Genomic DNA, 22,623 nt, shown 5'->3' on the forward strand with positions numbered 1-22,623 from the left:
GCCTGTATCTATCTATGGCCTCTTGCCTGGTAGTTAAATTGTAAGCTCTTCAGTGAAGGCTGGTCATTGTGTCCTTCCGGGCCTTTATGTAGGCATCAATATGAAACTACACGACAGAACTGTTTTGCTTTTTAAAAAATTTAGGAAATTAGACAACAGACAGACTAAAAACCTACGTTAAACAATTATTTGCAAAGGTCACACTCTCAATAGTTAGGACATACCAAAATCAACTATTCTGCAAAATTACATATATTGGACCATGCAGTTGGTCCAATAAAAGATATTACCCACAAGTTCTTTTGCCTCTTGCTTTTTTCCTGGACCACTATGGCAACAGCATCACTTCAACACTACCAAAATTATATATGCCATTGTAGCCTTAATTTATCCACTTTCATTACAAAGCAGGTGTTAAGTTTTACAATGAAACTCTATTGTTCTATAAGGCCCAACTTCATTCAGTGCTCAGACTGGTCCTGCTCTGGGGATGAATCAGTGTTGCATAATGAAAGAGCCTCATCTTCTGAAGCCTGGTTTTGTTTGTTTTTATATATTGGAAGAAGTGCAGTGAATAAGGAGTGGATTGAAAGAAAATAAAGATGATCTCATGTGTAAGACAAGGGAATATTAATTCTGTTTGCTGAGCAAAGATGGAATAGTGTGCAGTAAATAAGATGTAGGCATTCATTCTGAACAACAAGAAAATAAAATATCAACTAGCTCTTCACTAAGTAGAGCACTTTCCACACATGGAATGAGGCAGGAGTCCTGTAGAATAACAGTACATGACCTGTAATTAAAGACTGCATCAAAACACATATGCACAAGCAGAGGGATTAAAGGTTTCCCACATTTTGAGTGCTCAACTTTGAAACTGTAAAGATTTTAATGTAGATTTTGTATGATTATATTATACAAAAAGTACATAAGCTAGTTATTTGTTATAGCTATGGGTCTACATGGGCAGATCTGACAGATAGGAAGCCTGAGCATGGGATCTATCACTTCTCCAATTTGTAAAATGCATGGAATGGATACTTGCCTCCCTGACACAGCAGACAGTGGTCTAAAGATCGGACTCTGCCAGTGGATTCAAATAGCTTTCAATTGCCCATTAATTCCATTCCCTACTGAATACCTAGATAGATATTTGTACCTGGCATTTGTGTAGGGGGGCATGACATCTATTGAGCCTACAGGCAACAACAGTTTCTTTGTGGTGCTGTTCCTAAGCCAATCATCAGACGTTCATGCAAAATCTAAGATATCCTGCCCTTCCTACACCTCTGCATATACATATTACATAAAAGTCCTCATGTGCTCAGCAAGAGATTGGATCTGCACGAACAAACTAGCACAATAATATTCACACGGACATGCTAAATTCTGTTTTACAACCATTTTTCTAGACATGGAGTGGGCAAAATACACTCTGTCAAATTATTCTATCTGGTCTATGGGTGCTTCTCTGCAGGAGAATTGTATCCAGCCTGTGGCCGCCCTGGCTTTCTCTGTGCTGTAGCCGGCTGCAGCAGGAGCATTCCTAGCACCCGGGAGCCACTCCCCTCTCTAGCCTGCCCTGTCCTGCCCTATCCCCTGACCCCTGGCATATGCTCCAAGGCAGGGGTCTCTGAGCTCCTGACCAAGATTCTGCCCAGCAAGTCTGTGTGCGCACAGCTCTGACTGACGCTGCAGCTTGTCACAAACCAGGCAGCCCAGCCTCTGGCGAGAGTCAAGGCTCAAGTATGGTTCTCCCTGTTCACAGTGGAGATGGCGCAGAGGAAAAAGGGCCAGGAGCTGTGGATTATCCAAGCCCTGATAGGGGCACAGGAACCGCTAACATAGTGCTGCGCTGTGTTTCCGCTCACTGCTTCAGGCTGCACCATGTGGGCACAGCTGGAGTGGATCCTGCCCGACTCCAAAGTTCCCAGCATGTGGTCAGGTCAGGTAGGAGCCACCCCAGCTGTGCCCACATGGCCCAAAACAGGTGCGGGAACATAGTGTAGCACTGGCCAGGCCAGCCATGTGCTGGGGAGTCAGGGTGGGGAAGACAGTTCAGGGGGAAGTGGGAAAAGACCGTAGGTGTATGTGAAGCAGGACATATTTGATTCAGATTTGGCCTGATTTGGATCACTGTCCCAATTTGATTCCTCCGAATCTGAAGATTCGACGCCAATTCAGAGAATCAGCGATTCGACCTATAGACACAGCTTTAGATTCTTTTTCTATAACTTGAGGTACCAGGCGTGGCTTGTGAATGCTGCAATGCTGGGGTGGATGAAGCATCCCACAGGTACGTGATGGGGGGGGCCCCCCCGTGTTCTCGGTGGCAAACCTAGAAGTAGACCAGAAGTACTTTTGATCCACTTCCAGGTCTGCCGCCAAGTGTGTGGGGGCCATCCCCCACCCCCCAGCTCTACAGTAGGCTGTGGGGGGACCCCAGTACCCCCCCCCCCGACCCAGGAGACACCAGGTGCTGAGTCAAGGGGCAGGGAAGGGTCCCCTGTGTGCTCCGCGTCTGCCACTGAGTGTGCTGGGAACACCCCCTGCACTCCTGTGGGATGCTCCATCTGTCCCACCATCTTAACATTCACAAGCTGCCTGGTACCTTGAGGTATGCAGAAAAAACAGAAAGCTGTGTCTATGTCGAATCTCCCCAGATCAAATCAGAGGCTTCAGAGAAATTAATGGGTCTCCTGATTTGATTTGGAGATTCAGCCTCCAAATCAGGCCGAATCAAATCAGTGACCAAAGCTTCACACAGCCCTAAAAGACAGCACAGGACTGCCCCAGATGGACCCAGATAACCCCAGCTCCTGACCCCTTCTCCCTGCATCCCCTCCTCTACCTTGAGTCCCCAGTATGTGGCCAAGCCAGGAAGGGCTGGTGCTGAGCTGTTTTCCCAGACACCATTTCAGGCCACAAGTGTGCAGTGGGAGAGGCTGGTGGGGTAGGGGTGCAGGAAGAACTACAGGGAGCCTATGTGTGTGTGCATGTGCCTGCACATGTGTGCCTGTGGCTTTCAGCAGCTCACCAAAACTCATTAAGTGGCCCTCCAGCCCAAATAACTGCCCACCCCTGTACTGTACAGACCATGATTTAGACAATGATTCTTATGCTATTGTGGTCAAACTTTAGACGTGCAAAACAAGGAGCAAAATTAATGATTAACAGAGAATGGTGGTATGAGACACTGCTGCACGTGATAGTCCAAGATAAAGAAGAGTAATTCCATGTCAAAACAACTCTGATATTAGGTAAGAGGGACTGAAATGGTAAAACTACTTTTAATTTCAGCAGGAATAGAAAAATGCAGAAGATTTTGAAACTGAAGTAATATAATTTTTAAATTAATAGAAAATGTACATTTTCCTTTAGAATTCTCTAATTTTGCTGTAAAAACCCCTCGACTTACCCTTAAACAAATATTGAAGATATTTTGTATTATACAGTGCTCAAAGTCTTAAACAGCTAGACCACCTCTCTAACCAATGGCCAAGAATCCTAAAACAAGAGAGCACTGAGTGAGCAGTAATTTTGTGTTTATCACAACTGTTTCTATTGTCATTTGATCAGTGGTACATGAGTCCTGACTAGCTGATTCTTAGAGTACATTTTTGATCACCAAACATATTAAACACAAATCAGTAAACGAACAAAATTTTACGCTTGATTTGATTAAAATGATTTAATAGTTCTGCCCCCTTTTTAAAGAATTTTTTGTTAAGTACTGAAGTTAATTCTTTATTAGTGTCAATTTTTTTTTTTTAAATAGGGTGGAGGAAATAATTTTAAACTCACCTCAGGATCTTCACAGCAGTGTTGAAAAGGTACCATACTGCCCATAACGGCTGTTCCCAGAACTGACATAAAGGCCATTTTGTGATCTGACACCCTGGTCTTTTGCCAAATAACTGCCTAAAACAAAATGGCACACAGTCAAATTTTTGACATTATATTTATATTTGTTGAACTCAACTAATCTCCTACATTACATGCCTACGAACTTATAAACGCAAGTGCACGCTTATATGGTATATGTAACATTCTGTACTTTGACCCTCTTGTATTCACAACTGCCAGTGTGAACAAACATATGCTATGGTACTTTATGCTATGTCTTTTCATATAACCTTACTCCTAGTCTAAATAAGTAGTCAGAAAATTAAGGCATCTGTTCCAAGTAGTTAATTGATCATGGATGCAACTTTACTAATAGGATTTGTGCAAGCATTGAATTCTGTGCAATCAGCAAAAAGAATATGTTATGGACCAATTCTGTCCTCAGATACGCTACATGGTCAGTGGGTTTTTATAGGTGTAATTGTAACAGACTGGGGCTCTTAATACATGTTGGCTAGCATCTGGGTGTAGGCAATGCAAAGCATATAATAAGCAAAGGATTAATCACTTATCTGGGAATCAGTACATTAGTGTTCTGTTCCTAACTACACTCAGTGTCCATCACTTAACCCTCTACTGCTCTGGCCTTTCCTTCTGTATAAAGGAGGCAATTATAGTTATTTCTTCAGAACTTTAAAAAATGCATTGAGATAGATGGATTAAAAAGGCATGGCTATTAATAACCTTGCTATTCAGATGTTCAAATTCTCAACTGTGATAGGCAACCCAGGGTGAAGTCCCAGGCTCAACGAAGTCTATGAAAAATGTATTAATTTTAGGGCTGTCAATTAATCACAGTTAACATGCGCGATTAATGTGTTAATGGCTTCCTGTGTTAATTTTTTTTATGCGTTAATTGCGCACGTGGTTTTGGAACCTGCACCTGGGCTCCACTCTGCTGCCATCACCGCCACCTCCAAGCCACCCAGCAGGGCAGCGATGGCAGTGTAAAGGACCACAGGGCAGACAGGTGTGGGCTCCAGGCAGCTGCAGCAGGAGGGAGTGGGAAGGAGAGGGGAGGGGGTAGAGGAATACATAGATAGACACAGATGACCAGCTGCAACCTGAGCGAATGGGGTCCCCGTGCTGGGATGGGTTGTGGGACGGACCCACAGGTGGCTCGTCCAGAGGTGCAAGGGATCCTGGCTCCCTGTTCCTTGTGTACACCCTCAGGGGAAGTATGGGGGGCAGGGGTCCCCCAAATCTGTGTGTGGGGTTGAGGTGGGTTGCCCTCTGGGGCTCTGTGCCCTGCTGCCTTAGCCCACAGAGCTGCATGCTGGCCATGCTGCATGCCCCCTGCCTGTGTGGCAGCTGCTGGCACAACATGGCTTCACATGGTTCCTGGGGCAATGGCAGCAGGGTGAAGAGCCTCAGCTCACATCTGCCCCACACACAAATTTGGGGAGCATGTAAACAAGGCATACATTAAAATCAGAGCTTTAAATTTAGTTTTAAGCCTCTTCACTTTTGTTACAGGCTACCAACTTTAACAAGCTCTGTATTTCTTTTACTCTTCTTGTTTCAGGGAAGTGAGACTTGCATAGGTGTAGAGTGCTGTAAAACAATGGAAGCGAACTTTTTTGGCCAGTGTGCCACAAATTAGCCCTGCACCCCCCCAAGTGCCACTCCAATCCTCTTCCCCTGCCCAATCTGCTGTTTTGCTTTCTGGTCCCTGTCATATCTGCCACTGTGGTCCCTGTCCCGTCCCTGATCTGTCACGTGCCACACAGAAGCTGCCTTTGCCTCTTGTGGCACACATGCCACTGGTTGGCCCTGTCCCTTGTAAAAGGTGAAATACTTTTCAATATAGGCCATTCACCCTGCAAACAATAATAGCTTGAGCTCCATCACATCTCAGACCATTTTTTGGCAATACCAATTGCAGACTAGTATACATTAGTAGAGATTTTCAAAGCACATTTAGAGATTTAGCTACACAACTGCCATCAAATTAAGGGAAGTTACATGGCTAAATCCAGTAACCTTGAAAGTTCAAACCTCTTACACAGCCATCAAACAGTAGATCTAAGAGTATTTCAGTGTCCGATATTTCAAGTGCTTTAGCACCACAGGATAAGCAAAAGATTAAAAAAAATGTCTGGTTTCATTTGCAGTTCCTTTGCATTACAGTGTTGTTGTTTTTTAAAGTATATTTTATTATGTAAAGGAATTCGATAAATCCAAAGTGAGTTCACATTATTCCAGTGTAGGATATTATGCAAGAGTGGTGTATACATATTCTTTGTTCACTTATAATCTCAAGAAATGTAATATGGAGCCTTACAATCACACCTATCCTCCCAAGTATTTTTTCGCCTTGGATAGTGAATTCCGGTGGAGAACACCAAGTCCCTGTAAAATGATGCTCTCTTTCTACAGAACAGTTGTAATTTTAAGGCTCCAGGACCACAAATACTGAAGTCTATAAATTGGCCTCTATTCCTCAATATTTCCAACTGAATATCTGTCTTGCTAAATGTTTGGACTTTTTGGTGCAGCCTAATCTAACTCACCTAAAGTGTCTAGATGTCTCACCTAAGTGTCTGGTTCACAGGGAGCAAAACTAGAAGAACCACATTCATAATGATCAAAAATTTCCACAGAACCATGGTTTTTACCACACCACTAATTGCAAAGCACTGTGGACAGTGGAGCTGTCAGGATGCAACAGTGCCTCTGAAGTCATAACATTCACCGATTGAATGGAGGAAGAAGGAAAGTCTTCCAGTCACTACCCAACCCATCCTCTCCTTCCTGCCATAAACCTCAAAAGCAGTTTAGTGCGATGAGACAATCTGTCCCTTACTTAAGAGTTCCTTGTTCAAAACAACACTATGTACCACTTCTCTTTTGAATTATAGCTCTATTTTAAGTGATCAAAACTGCCAAACAATTTATCTTGATTGGACATATTTTAAAATTAAATGCCTATGAGCAAGCTGAGAAAGATGTTTGTGACATGACTAATAAAAACATCACACTGTTTATTTTAAGTTATATTAGTGTGATGCCACAGGTACAGATATAAATCTTAGCTGCTGATTAATGCAAGGATGTTATTACACTGGCTGACCTGCTGAATGGCTGATATCCATAACCGCGAAGGGATCACTTCTGTAAGCTACTTTTAGGAAAGATGTGGAACATGAGAACCTACTAAATGCAAATTCTGTAAAAGTGGTGGAGATTACTAATAATTCGGGGGCATGTTTTTACTGACCAATTATTTCTCCAACATTAGATTAAGACCTGGAGGCAAACCTGAAATAAGTTACAACTATATGTTAGCTTGAAGATCTCACTCTGCAGTCATCCAACTTCTTATCTTGCATGGGGGGGGATGGAAATCACACAATAGATTGGTAGATTCATTTTTAGAACTGGCTACCCATTATGTAACAACCATCTAGTAATTAAAAGCAATTTATTTTCTAAAGTTCACCAAGTGCACCAGCAAGTTTTGAAAAATAATCAAAGCTATTAAGAATCAATGTAACACATTTCCTTATTTTTGAAAAAAAAAAAACTTTCCTGCAAGCTTCCTGGTCCTTTCTTAACCTTGGTTATACCCTTAAATTGTGCTAAAAATACACATACACACACCCCATATATTTTCTAGGTCACATAAACCTGGTGTCTATGATGAGCCAAATAAGAATCTGACTCTAGTCAGTATGATGACACTGCAAAAACACCCTAATCAAAGATATATTATTACATACAGACCATCTTAGGTTTTGTTGGAGGTGGCCAAATATATCCTGCCTCCCTCCCTGCTTCATTGAGGGGCATTATATGAATTAGATCCTATAAAAAGCCATACCATATTTAATACCCATTTCACATACATAGGAGATTAATACATCTCTATATGTGTATGTTCTCAATACCACACACATTTTATATGGTCTATAATATACACAGGAAAAATTCACACAAAGGTCATATATTTCTGCTGCTTCATTTTAGTACTTATACACACAGACTAAGGCTATGTACAGGCACTGAGCTCATACCAGAAGAATCATCGTTCTGTAGAAACCAAAAGTGCACAGGTGTTCAGGCTTTTTCTGCCCAGAGTGAAAATGGGTGCTCCAGGAGAAAAATAACCCAGGAACAACCAGGGTTAAATCAGGGACAGTTTTCTCCCAGGAGACTAATGTCTAAACTTTTCCCTGGCTTAACTCCTCCCAGGGACCAAGAGGAGTAGAGCCAGGCCAGGGTCATGCCAGTCTTGAGAAAGCACAGGGGGAAGCTAGGGGAGAAGCAGCAGCCACTTCTCCCTGACTCCTCTCTCAAACCAAGCAGTCCCTGGGTTTTGGAAAGATGGCTTTGCCAACTCCTGCCAGCTTCCCCACTGCCTAGGTGAGTGGCATGGTAGCGATTTAAAAGCTGGCAGCAGGGAGCAGGGCTCAGGTACTCTCAGCTCTGGCTTTTCAATTGCTGCCCTGCTGCTCAGGTGGGTGGTGGGTAGCAAGGAAAAGCTAGTGGACATCAGTAGCTGGGATGGGAAGACTTTCACCAAGCCCCGCTCCTGGCCCCTCCAGCTTGTAAGTTATCACTGCCTCCACCCTTCCCCCAGCAGCTGAGCGTCAGGGTGGCAAGGGGAAGCTGGAGGGGATGAGAGCTGAGCATATGGAGGCTTTCCCCAGCCTGGCTCCCAGGCTCTGGTTTCTCCCTTGCTCCCCCTGGTTTCTCCCTTGCTCCCCCGCCTCCACTGCCTAGCGAGGCAGTGAAGGAGGCAATTTAAAAGCCAGAGAGGCTGGGGAAAGCATCCGCACATCCAGCTCCTGGATCCTTCTGGCTTCTCCTTGTTGCCAAGCCACCCAGCTGACCCAGAGCAGTGCCAGCTGAGACAAGGTGCCAGGCACAGTGACAAGGCTCAAAACCCTTGCTGTGAAATGCCGCCACTTGGCCCCACACTGCTCTGAGGCAGCCTGTAGCAGCACGGGGCAAGGCAGGCTGTGCACCTGTGGCAAAAGCCAGAAGACTTGCTGCAGTGGCTGACTGCTCCCAGGTCAGCCCAGAGAAGTGCAAGGAATGGGACCGACTGTTTTCTGGTGGGAGAGAACCAGGAGGGTTCCCACCATGAGAGAGACTTCCCCCCTCCTGCCCATCAGCCGACTAGTGGGCTGGGGGCATCCTCCTGGATGGGAACCTTCCCTGGCTATCACTTGACAGCCTGCCCCCTTCCCAGGCAGGGAGAGGACAGGCTGCCAATTAATGGGCTCTCCTGAGAGTGGCGGTGGCCCGGGGAGCAGCCGTTAGGGTGCTGACAGACAAGGCTTGGAGGAGGGAAAGAGTGCTTTAACGGAAGAAGAAGTGTGTCAGTTTAACCTGGCTCCACACCATCTGTATAGATGCAGTGCTTCAGTGGGGCCTTTTGGCAGTTTTATCTAATAGCCGATTCAAACTAATGGCGTTAGTGTGAGCTGGCTCACCCAATGTCTGTATAGATCATAGCTTCTTTTTTCCCCCCCTCACCTGACGGACAAGTATATCATTTGCTGTGAAGACACTGTCTAAGTGCAAAGTATTATAAACTGCTAATGGTAACTCTAATGCAAAAGGTAACTAAAAGGTGAGAGCAGAAATTAAAAATGAACTTGAAGATGGTCAGAAGAAAATTCTGGAAAAGTAACAACATACTCATAGGCAGACAGCCAGCTACACAGCAATCCCCAATTTAACTATACTGAAGTACACTGCAGTACATTTTATACAAATAAAATCTCAATAATACAAAACCTCACTACAAAACAATGCTAGTAGGTCTCTTCTCCATCTGGCATAGGTGTTTCTAGAAGCACTACCACCTTAGTACTGTAGGCCTTACCTCAGAAAAGCAGGTCTATTTGGGCCATCCCTTAAAAGTGATAATTACACTTCAGAACAAATTTATGTCCAGTTGATTTCAATGAAACTCAAACTCAACTGAAACATCACAAATTAGTAGTTAAATGGACACGTGTAAACAACAGCAACCTTAACCCTAACATAAAATCTAGAATTTGCATTCATTGGATGGGAAACGATGAAAAAAGCAATCTCTATTAAATTTGCAGCGTGTACAAGTTCTTTTGCTTACAGTACATAAAGACACCTAGCTGTAAGAGCAGGCATTTTCTCTGGGGAAGAACAGCTGTGAGCCCAGTTCAAAAAGTCACAAAGATAAAAACGTTAATAATCGTATTCTTGAAAACTATTAATGTTACCTTATTTACTCCACACTATAAACTAGTGCATTTTCTAAAATCAAATGGAAAATTACAAAAAGTGTTCTGTTCCCCAATCATCTATTAGAAAGAGAAATCAGTGGAAAACATTTACATTTTAGATGGAAGAAAAAGACAATCTGTTCCCCAAACTTTCAACTTAGATCAATTACTTTAAATCTACTCCTTAAGAATCCAATGTCCTACCTATTCCATAGGAAGGACGGAGAAATTCATGGCATCTATTCCTTCTCCAGACACCAACCCCTCACCTGCTTCAGCAGGCATCAACAGTTAGTGTACGTGGGACAGGGACATGCTATGTTCAAGGTTGAAAAAATAGTCAATGCTGCATGCACTGTTCACCAATCCTTAGGGATTTCCTGAGTAAAGTTAAATGCTGACTTTGTCAAAGTCAGCACTAGTTACTCAGGTTTCTCCTTTGCGATGTGAGCACACCCTCCTGATAAAGAGGGAAGCATTCTGGAGAAGCAGGTGTTGGAGAAGCCCTTGACAACTTGAGGCCTGAGAATCATGCTGTCAAAAAGCTGTTAAGGTGGATATCAAGAGGAACTGAGAGGCGTTGCAGGGGCAGGGAGCTCCACGTAGACAGCACTGCTCTCTAACAGGGGCCTCAGGATTCACAGATTTTAGGAGGAAGCTGCAAGAAGTTCTGACTGATCTACTGAACCTATTCTAATGTGGGTGGCTGAGCAACTACTCCCATGACAGAATAAAGAAGGAAGTCTGCAAGTAAGTTTCCACTTCTCATACAGAGAGATACTATACCATAGACTGACTCTTTATTATTACACAGTAAAATGAGAGAGAGAGAGAATTCCCTTGGCCAATTCCACGTCATAGCCAATTCTGAAGCAGAGTTACTCAAATAAAAACTACCGTTGACTGTTTTTACACTAGATTTCATTTAACTTTCTTGTCATGAAAAAACACATAAAAACCAGTAAGATTACAGGATGGCATAACTGGAAACTGAGAATTGAATGTCATTTTTAAAAGCATCAAAACACTTCATTTTGGTAGTTATTAATCAAAGCAACACAAAACATCACTGTAATAAAACAACTGCAAGAGCACAACTTTACTAACAAAAAGGCTCACTTCCAAGAAGTTACGACAATAACAGGCTCTTGTTTTCCTCTACTAATCTCTCGCTTAAGCACATAACATACAAAAAAACCTGAAGCACGTATTAGATATTGAAATACATACTGTGTTTTCGAGCCAGTTATCGTTAAGAGAATTCTGATATGCACTGTCATTTGAAAACTGTGATGGATGGGAAACCAGAGGCCTCAAGGAATTAGTAATAGGATATAGAGCATTTCACCTCTAGGTCACCAGTTCAAATTCAGCCCAGGTTGGTAGTGATCGAAAGTTGTTACCATCTGACAGCTGTTCAGTTGCTGATGTAAAATGAGTTGATGGTCTCAGTATATGTTCTAGTGGACAGGTGTCCACTTCACAAAAAAACACCATAATTAGCTCTCTGCCTATCCTGCAAATATACTCAAGAGTGAATGAACATAAAGACTAAATTACTCTCCAGGTCAGGATTGCAGCTCACTGGCTGGAAAGTACTAAGGAAGCCTATATTGCAAGTGTAGAGGATGTGTCACTTCTGTTGGTATGCGGTTTGTAATACTTCAAATAAAGCGCCTTTACAGAACCTGAATTCTCTCTGAATTAAAAAGAACAGTAAGTTGGAAACTGAGGATAAAATGTAGAGTTTGTGGGATCACCATATTGTAGCTGGGTTCCTGACATCTCCTACTTTTATCTTGAAGAATGCTTTCAGCCTTAAAGTGCTTCTAGAAGGATTTTATGCATGAAGATCACAAATCTACAAAGCACACATACAAAAGATCTGCTTCTCAAAAGAAAAATTCCAATCATAAGGCACCAATTCCCCACTTTCTATACTTCTCTACTGCCTGATCCAAAGCACACTAAGTCAATGGGAGTTTTTCCCAAAGTATACAGAACTTTGAAAAGCTTGTGATTCAAAGCTATTACTCTGTTAGCGGTTAAAAAGACAGATGTACGTACCTTCATTATAAACAAAATGCAAAACAAAAATATTGAGGAAAATAAAACAGTAAACTGCACCTTTGGAAGAGGCAACTTTACTAAACAGGAACTCTAAATATGTGGTCCAATTAACAGTTGCATTTCTATTGTTATGCCAATATAATTACATTGTCATTTGTCCTGAGAAAATAATATATTTTAAATATTGAATTCAGCCAAACATTAAGTTTATGAACACCCACTCATCATAATTCCACTGTATTCTTTGAGGCTATTATTATTAGAAGCCTAATTCAACATTGTTAGACTCATGTTTTGGAGCTTAGTTCAAGATCGTGTAACGCAGGGAAGGAATCTAGAAAGTGAACAAAAATGATCAAATGCACAAAGAAAGGAATGGAATAGAATATATAAAAACACTATAACAGTATTATTAAAATAAATAGCTTTTCCTCATCTGCAATACTGGATTCAACTGTGGTCACCCTATCTCAAAAAAATGAAAAGCAACTGCAGAATTAGAAGACAGAGACAGGCAACAAGACTGCAAAGAGGCCTTGAACTTTGAAAATTTACAGTTAATCTTAGAAAAGAGTCATGATGAAAATATTCAAAATAAACACTAAAATGATAGATGAAGGATTTTCATTCACCAATAATCAGACTATAAATGGTATTTAGACAAATCAATGAGTTTGGTGCCTAAATACTTTTAAAAATCTAGCCCTAACTTGTGTAATATGAGAATTAGAGTTCTTGCAATGGAACTGAGAGCAGCAAAATCAAACCTAATAAGAGGAAATAATTTCCCCTCATACCGCATCTTTAGATTGTGGAAATTCTTGCCATAGGATGATGTAATTGAAGCAAAGACCTCAGCAATATTTAAATTAATTAAAAAGAATAAGTATTTTTTAAACTAGGGTTATGAACTCTGGACACTTCTGGACTCAAAGGAGGGACTTCAGGTTTATACTGCATCAGGATGAACAGTAGGAAACTAAGGACAACAGTATTCGTGTAAAGCTATCATAAAGCTCACTGCCAGATAGCGAGACACCAAAAACATGAATTTTTCAGATGAGGCATACAGAGTTCAAATTTCTCTCTTGGCTCCTACTCCCCCAACCTCCAAAAATCAAGACAAAGTCAGGCGTTAAACTATCTGGGACCAAACTGCTGACTGTTGCATTTTAAAAATATAAAGAACTAATCTGATTCTTTAGGCAGGTTTCTCTGATACAGGAATTGGGAAAGGTAGTAAATCTGTATTCTGTGGCCCTAGATTTAGGTATGGGTGAAGTTTACTTGGGGAAAGATCCAGAAAGAAGACTAGGTATGACAGAAGTGATACTATGCAAAGTGATACTTATTGCCCTGATACTCCAACTGATTGCTCCCTTACAAAGCAGTTTGATTCCCAAAGCCATTCACTTACTAAGCTGTGTTTGGGAGCAAGGTCATCTCTTCAACCCTTTACTTAAAAATCACAGCTCTAGCTGCACTCCCTTGCTGCTTGGTCCTGCTTCCAAAACATTTCTGTGGGGCAGTGGAGCTTATAGCAAACATCATCTCAATAATTTCACCAATAGTGCTGCATCTAAAACAATGCAGCCTAAAACATGACTCTCTCATTTTTAGAAGTTGTGGAGGATAGGAGGGGGAACAGATGCCTGGAATGAAATACTCATTATGACCTATACATACTGCCTTCCTTTCAACACATTAAGGAATTTCACAAACACTAAGCCTAATTGAATACAAATATTTCCCAAGCATATTAATAATTTAACTAGAGGTTACGGTTTTTAAAATAGGCAAGAAGAACCTGGCACTGCTTTTAGATGCAATGATTATGAGAAAGCTACGAGTCAATTATAACAGGAAATTAAAGGTGGCTGGAACACAGCATTTTGGGTGAAAGCGTTTGACACTGTTTAAACAACAGTAGCTAACTGGAACGTTCCTAGTGCTTCTCCAGATAATGTTAACTTTAAATAAACTCGCTGAATCCTCTTGTAAATTATTCCCATTCGGCTGTCTCATTATTCAATATGCTTTCAAGGAACGTGGTGATGAAAGAAGAAAAATACCTCTTTCTAACATAACCATACTGGCAAGAAGATCAACATTATCAGTATTCAAAGAATGTCTTGGCAGGATAAACCTTCATAAAAAGAAGGAGCACTAACTAATCCAAGTTGTCAAAATAGCTATAGTACTTCAAGGGCTGACCTGCAAAGTGTTTCATTATTTATTACTAATGAAAACAAAACATTCTGAACAGAAACAAAAGCAGCCAAGTACTCCCCATTTCTGAAAGTAATTTATAAAAATACTACAGTAATAAATGCCAGGAAGAGTAAGTAGATACATATATTTTTTTTCCTTACTTTACTACAAAATAAGCTACAGACAGGAAGAGCTGTTATTTCTTCATATAAACTAAGAAACCAGTATGACAAGTCAAACTAGACTGCCTAAAGGTCAAGATAAATTCTAGAAAGCTTCTTCAAAAGTAAACACAGTACCCACTGTTTAGTAAGTGGTAACACAACAGCATGCTCTAGAGCAGTAGTTCTCTACCTTTTTATACTCGAGACACTCTCGCAATAAACTCAAAATACTTCTCAGAAAATACCAGCTCTTAGCTTTCACTCTTTTGATTATGGAAAAATAATAGAGCAATTCATCTGTCGTAACGAGCATAGAAAGATGACAACAGGTCAGAATATTTCTGACGGTGTGGATTTGAAATCTGGGTTTATCTTGTAAATCGTGTAGTTGTTTACCCACGTAATGAACCTAATACTGCATGGCACCCTGTGACACTCTTACAAGGACCTCATGGCACTTGGTTGAGGATCACTGTTTTGGAGTCTGTGGGGATTCCCAACTGGTGCACTTAAAGACTTAAATCCTTTAGGCGAGCCCTGATTTCCAAATATGTTCAGCACCTGCCATGTGCAGGTAGCTAAATATATATAAATACCTAACCTTAGACATTCACTTTTAAATGTTTTGGACTCTTTGCACACTATACCCACACTGAGGCAAAAGCTAGAGTTCTCACTTTCCTTTCATTTATTACTCAGTGATGGCCTTTGGTTAAAGGCTTTCCTTGGTTTGTACTGTTTTTACCATTCATTTTGTTGGTCCCCTGCAATGCAGTACATTAGATCAGGGCTGTCCAACTTGCAACCCGCAGGCCACGTGTCGCCTACGAGGGGTTAAATTCTAGCCCTCAGGCTCTCACCCAGCCACTGCTCCATTCCCCCCCATCACTTTGCCTGCAACAGGGTTTGGTTGAGTATGTGAACTACTTCACATTTTGGACTCAATCTCGTGAGCCCCTAATGTCTATGAAATCTATGACTCCTTCACAGCCATTTTGAACACCAACGTGCTGCTTCTTCTGGTAAGTCACATTTTGGGGTTTGTGTTTTATTAACATCTGTCAGCAGCTCCCTAACACATGCCCAGAAGAGGTAGTGTATCAGTTAGGCGGGGCTTGCCCAACAGCTGTATAGATCAGGTACTATAGCGGGGGGGTTTTGGCGCTTTTATCTAATAACTGACTGAATCAGCTATTAGATAAAAACACCAAAAAGCCTAGCTGAAACGCCCAATCTATACATATGCTATGGAGCCAGGCTGATCTAACATGCTGCTGCTTCCAGAAAAAACATGGTTTTCTTTATTCATGTCTGTCAGCAGTGTGTGTTGGGTCACGGGTTTGCCTAAAGCAGGTGGGTCAGCCCATGGGTAAAAAGACTTACTAATGCAGGCTGTGGGTTCAGGTCTGTTTGTATAATATTGGGTTCAGTTTGGAAGCAGGCCTTTAAAATCAGACAGGTATAGGTCTCTACTTTGAACTGTCACATGTACACATTTACTATGTTATGTTATTCATAAAGACACATATTCCATGAGAATTACTGGTATCCTAAATTGCTGTCTATTCTTATTCTTGGGTATTTCAAACAAACACATTATAACCTAAAATACTTACAGCACATAATACATGCTTGAGTACCTTTCCAGTGCACAGTCATCTCGTAGAAACAACACAAGGGAGACAAATCTATTCATCTGGATTAATTTAGTTTTATGGTAGTGCTATTCTTTAGCCTCCATGCACAGTAGTATAGCTGTAAAAGAGTCTTCAGGTAAAAAACCTGAAAGCTTTTACACGTAAGAATTCAGAAGAACCTGTAAAAGCTAGAGTGAAATCAGCCAGCAAAAGGAATACAAAGTGAAGAACAAAATAAAATCTGTATTCAGACTATTTTAATACTGTACAAATATGCATTGAGCAACAGCTGATGAGTGACCCCTTGTGTTGAAAAATCTGTAAGCAGGTTTGATTTTCCTTTCCTATTTTCATTTTTATTTCACATAAATTTATAGCTTGGGAGAAGACACAAGATAGACAGCCCCAAAAAATCAAATGTCACTTGTACCCTTAGAGCAAGTACAGAGTACAAGAAGCAGCAGTGACGGTTTACTATTCCATATTACACAGAGTGCAAGAGTCCTGCACTGTGGCAATTACCTCTGAGGATAAGAAGATCAATCAGTCTTTAGGAAAGGCCAAGATGATTCAGTTTTGATAGCTTTCCTGAAACAGCTGGTATGTAGTTAGAGATATTTGTTTACAAGGAACTGGACTGAGACCACCATTTGAGAAACATCAAGCAGCTCTTGTATGAGAAGATCATTTGGCCACTACTGTCCTTGCACAAGTAAAATGGTCCCAAGTCTACCAACTGAGCAAGCTAGGCTTCTAAATCTTCATGTTTTAGATCATGAAATATTTTAAACACACCAACATTGCCACATTCCAATTTAAAAAGACCAGATTTGAAGGACTGGCAGACATATGATCATTATTTGAGTTATGTAAGATGTGATCAAAGGAACCAATTTAAATACTAATGGTGAATATTCTTCCTCTATCCCAATTCTTTATCTACAGGTTTCCTACCGATTTTCTGTTAACTACACTGTATGCTCAACATTTTCTTACTATTTCCGCACCCCCATCTTCAGAATTCTTCTCTCTCTTCCCCCACCTAAATTTCTATTTTTTCCAAGCTTTGAGATAGAGTTCTGTTCTAAAAACTGATTCTGTAAAAATGGCACCTTCTTACTCAACAAATCTGTCTGTGTGCTTTATGAGTAACTTCTGTAGGCAAAACAAATGTTAATGTAGTTTGCTTCTGTTGTGCAAAGCCAACAAAAATAGACAAGAGTTAGAATTTAATCCTACTTGTCCCTCAGCAAAACAATGATTTAGACATACAAATTTGCAGCTGTTAAAAGGAGGGCCACCTGTTTGGTGAGAGGGCAGCAGGACAGGCCCTACGAGAAGAGACTGAGGGACCTGAACCTGTTCAGCCTCAGCAAGAGGCGGCTGAGGGGGGACCTAGTGGCTGCCTACAGACTCATCAGGGGAGTTCAGCAGCAAATAGGTAGAGCCCTTTTCTCCCCAGCACCACCTGAGGTGACAAGGAATAATGGTAATAAGCTGATGGAAAATAGGTTTAGGTTAGTGATCAGAAGGCGATATTTTACAGTTAGGGTGGCCAAAATCTGGAACCAACTTCCCAGGGAAGTGGTCCTCGCCCCTACCTTGGGCAAATTCAAGAGGAGGTTGAATGATCACCTGTCTGGGGTCCTGTGAACACAGCATTCATTCCTGCCTGTGGCAGGGGGTCAGGCTAGATGATCTGTTTAGGTCCCTCCTGACCCTAACTACTATGAAACTATGAAAACCTAACAAAGATCAATATGAGTTCACTGGTGCCCCAGAGAACACAGTATGAAGATGGAGCTTCAGAATGGAGGTAAAGAAGTGTAACTAGTCTGCAGAAATACTATTTCTGGTAATGATGCAATGCATTTAGAGCCCAGTGCAAATTGACACGATTGACAGGTTGAAAAATGTCTTCTTATTTTTCAGATAAGTACATCCAGTTTGGAGAAGAGTGAGTGGCAACAAACATAAAATCTGAAATTTTTACAGTCAGTTTTCAAAAGCAGCATCACATGTTTAAGCATTACAAGCCATGAAACATTTTTATATTTATATACAAAAAAAATAACTTCCTTCCCAAGCCAACAGATTGGAGAAATTTTCAGCACAAGATTTAAAAAAAAACACAACAAAAAACAACTTTCCGATTTTTTAAAAAAGTAACTAGCTCTCTTAATTGTGAGATTCCCATAAGCAACAAAAAATACCAAAACCCACAACTTTAAGGATCACAAGCCTTCAGAACAACCAAACTAAGAACAACCAAACTTTTAAAATCTAAATTTGAGCAAGGAGAAAGATAAAAATATTTTCCAGGTATCTTTTCCCTCTAATAAAAATAGAAAATGTTTAATTTGCCTTGTGGCAAACTTCAGCATGAGGAAGGTTTTGACTGTGGCTACTGTCATACTAGCTAAGGGAAACCAGACAATATAACACCACAATAAATGTGACTGTTAAGGGAACTTAAGCACAGTGACATTTCCTGTATGAATGTCCAGAAAAAAAAGAACAGTATAAGGAAAAGATGCATTCAAGGTTACCAGTAAGAACAAATGGCTTGCATTAAAATATAGTGGAGAAAGACTTGGCAGAGTTTGAGGAAAAAGAAAGAGACAAAGAAGAATCAAGTCATAACAACCTGCAACTAAGTCAGAGATGAAGACATATGAAAGAACCATCTGCAGTGACATAAAATCCTATCAGATACTTTGATCACTCTAGTAGTAGTTTTATATAGATTACTAATGCACCTAGAAGACCTAGCCATAGACTACAACTCCTCTCTGCTCTTAACAAATTCTTAAATGTTTGCATATAAAGGGCCTTTTCACACATGCTCCAGGGGTGACAGGGGGTGCTTTAATTAGAGCAGCTGCGAAAGCTACTCTAAATAAAGCACCCAGAGTGTCTCATGTATCAGCATCCCCACACTTCAAAAAGGGTGGCAAGGGCACTTTAACTGTAGTTCGAATGAGCTGTTTATAAAGTTCCCCTGCTGTCATTCTGAAGTGTGGGGACGCTGATACACAAGACAGAGGCCAGTTGGAGTGAGCTAATTAGCACAATCCAGCAGACTATTGAGTCTGCTCCAACGCGCAGTAAATACAGGGCATCAGAGTAGCTTCCCAGCACATGTAGAGGCACCCTTAAATTTCAGCAGTACTTCTGTCATGCCAGTGTTGTGCTTTTGAATTTGAACCAGGCGAAAGGAAGCCAAGACTAGGTCTAAAAAGAAGCAAGCTAATGTATAGAACAGTGGTGTTGAACCTTTTCGCCTGAATGGGCAGTGGCATGGTCTGGATGGGCAGTGCCCAGTTCATCCATGGGTGGGATCCAGTCAGTGAACCCAATCCAGCACGTTGGAGAGATGTGGTGGAGACCCAGTCCAGGTGCGTGGACCCTAGTCTGGCTGTGGAAGGGAAAGAGGTGTGGCCACGATCCATTCCAGTCCTGCAGAGCTGGAGAATTTGGCAGTGGAGGAGAGGTGGCGTTATTAATTGCCACTGCTCCCCTGCCACCGAATTTCCCAACCTGTGAGGAGCCCCACAGACCAGATGTCATGGTCTGCAGGCCTAATTTGGCCTGAGGTTAAGCATCTGATATAGAAGATTGGGGAGTTGCAAGACAAACAATGTAAGTTTTAAAATGATGAATACACTGCATGGCTTTAAGTCTAGTCATCTGATGGCATTCATAAAGTCACCAGAACTACTAAAGGAAAAATTTATTTGGCCATTAGGTGTCACTCTATTTTCTGTGGTAGCATGAACATTTTGTAAACATAATGTTTACTATTTTCTCTAAATCAACTTTCTGACTTTGAGGGTGATCAAGCAGGCTACTCAGAGAAGTTGCAGAATCTCCATTCTTAGAAACTTTCAAAAGCAGGTTGGACAAAAACCTGGCTATGATGGTTTAAGTCAGAGATGATCCTGTCGAGCAGGGGCTGGACTAGATGACCTTGCAAAGTCCCTTCCAGCCCTACTTTCCTATAAAACCAGGCAGACTGACCATTAGCTCACTCTGATTTGATGATTGGATCCACTGGCTTTGATTTTGCTCTGCTTCAGTGGGGCCAACTTGTTTGACAGTATGCCAGAAATTAGCCCCATAACCTCCCCAAGTGCAACTCTAGCCCCCTTCCATAACTCTGTTTGCTGCTCTACTTCCTGTTCCCTGTCCAATCTCCTGCTCTGCCTTCTGTTTCCTGCTGTATCTATTGCCTACTCCCCTCCTTGATCTGCTACATGCCACACACAGAGGCTGCCCATGCCACTTGTGGCATTCATGCCACAGGTTGGCCATCCCTGCTCTACTTTATACCTGATGTAAATCAGGATCAACCCTATAGAAGACCACAAAGTTATAATGATGTCTTTTTAGTCTGATCTTACACACGTAAAACATCTCTCTTGAGATGCACAATTGTGAAGTCTCTATACAGGTTTAGGCAGGAAAGACTATTTAATTCCTATGTTAACCTAATACAGCTCAGTTGCCTGAATACTAATAACTTGTAAGTACAGATGTCTCCATCTACTTAGGGTCTGTTTCAGTAGAAGTTTTTCCATTAACCTCAAATAGCAATGTATCAGACCTTTATTAAGCAAGATGGAGGCAGGGTCATGCCTTCGTTTTGAAGAGCACCAAGCATATTGATGTCCAACAAATAAGAGAAACTACAGTTACCAACCAGCTTCATATACATCAAATCAGGTTTGATTTGATAAATCAGGAGGTATAGCTGAGACTGCTTTAAAAGCATGACCATAAACATCTAATAAATTTAAGTCATCATAAGCATACAAATTCAGAATAAGGATGAAGTTCAGACTCCTGCTCCATAATTTTAGCAAAACTTACCAGCACAAAACCATCATAGATTTATGATAGTCAGCACAGGGTATGCAACTTTTACCTTGTTGTGTGTTAAGATTACCCGAAGTTCTGGTTTTATAATGCCATATGCCATTAGAAGATCTTGAATTTTTTTTAGTTCATCCTTACATTTTTTAGCTGTTGAATAAAATTGTTTTCTTACTGGAAGATTCTTAAACAGCTTCAGGACCGTTACTGTTGTACCTGTAAACAAGAAGTGAAAGAAATGGGTAAAGTTAATCTTAGAAGTATATGATTACCTGGTTGTGAAGAAAGCCACACTTCTGCTGAAAGACGCTATTCTTCCCAATAGCTGAATGCACATAATTCTTAATGTTAATTAGAATGGTGCATGCCTGAAAGGAAAAAATATACTGCTAAATTAACATCAATTCTACAGCTGCTTTGTTAGATCTCACAGCTGTGCAAGCTGGTCTTGTCCTTCATCCAGAGTTTTGCTTAAACTACTTGACATAGAAGTTACGCATTTTCTATTTCTTTCAAACTGCAAGGATTTGCAAATTCAGTTTTATTTTGTAAATAGGAGGGAGGCAGGCTGATCTCTGTCTGTCTGTTACTAGTAGGCACCACTAATCTAAGCTTAAAAATTAACTGTGCTGAATCTGTTGTAATGCAGGTCCATTAATCTTCAACACTGTATATAATACTGTAATAAATCTCTCCCTAACTTTCTGCCTATAATATAGCTAAGATGAGAAGAGCCCATACACTTTTTCCTGATGCACAAGTCATTACAGGGGCATCTAAAAGCCAGCAAGTAAATACTACTTAATACCCAAATTTGGTTAAGCAGGAAAAAAGAGAAATAAATGGTTAAGCACCAAACAGAAGGAAGAAGCAATATTGTATTTAATTCCATAAAAGTTCAAGCTAATGAAAAGCCTCCTTCAGAAGCTGTTGATCTAGTTACTGAACACACCAAGTCTGACAAAGTAGGCTATCTGCAAAAGCTCATGCCTCTCTGAACCACCCTTACCTTAAGCTTCTGCCTGAGAACTGTCACCAATAGAGTTATTTGGATAAAAAACATATAAACCATGAATCAGGGCTATTTTTATAAATATTGTAAGAGAAAGCATTTCCCCATTATTCCTCTATGAAGATTTATGCTTTTTTTTCTTTTTTACAGCAGGTTACAGCAATAAGCTCTCTTGTTTGAGGAAGATGGCAAAACTAAGGATTTTTATACCCAATTCAGATAGAGTAAAAATTTGCGAAGGTTAGGAAAGTCTAAAAATGTCTATGCCATCTAAAATATTAACTAGCAAACTGGAGGAGGCACTATCATCTTTTACAAGAAAATTCTTAAGATTTAACTGCTCTCCTCTCTCAGTTTAGCTCACTCAATGAGCACCCTGATTAAATTCCAGGCATGCCAAATGCTCCCTGGTATAATTTATGATGTATGTACTGTATCAGCTTACAAAGTCAGCCATTTATAGCTGTAATATATAAAAGGTATGGTTTTGATTTCAGTGTGAAGGTTTTTTCCTTGCATGCTGATAGTAA

At 41.0% G+C, this 22,623-nt stretch overlaps 1 protein-coding gene across 4 annotated transcripts in view; it reads right to left on the reverse strand.

Annotated features, from left to right (window-relative positions):
* PMS1 (PMS1 homolog 1, mismatch repair system component) overlaps positions 1-22,623 on the reverse strand; it is an 83,072-nt gene that overhangs the window by 35,105 nt on the left and 25,344 nt on the right. For 3 of the 4 annotated variants that reach the window (XM_090045243.1, XM_090045242.1, XM_090045245.1), the window contains 2 exons: positions 21,134-21,297; positions 3,805-3,921 (listed from right to left, as the gene is read on the reverse strand). In XM_090045243.1, the coding sequence (XP_089901369.1) occupies positions 3,805-3,921; positions 21,134-21,297 (281 nt within the window). The remainder of the gene's footprint in view (positions 1-3,804; positions 3,922-21,133; positions 21,298-22,623) is intronic. The other variant, XM_090045244.1, reaches the window with a different exon arrangement.

This window comes from Crocodylus siamensis, chromosome 4 (assembly GCF_052110815.1).
Source record: "Crocodylus siamensis isolate JL-2025a chromosome 4, ASM5211081v1, whole genome shotgun sequence".
NCBI classification, from domain to species: Eukaryota; Metazoa; Chordata; order Crocodylia; family Crocodylidae; genus Crocodylus; species Crocodylus siamensis.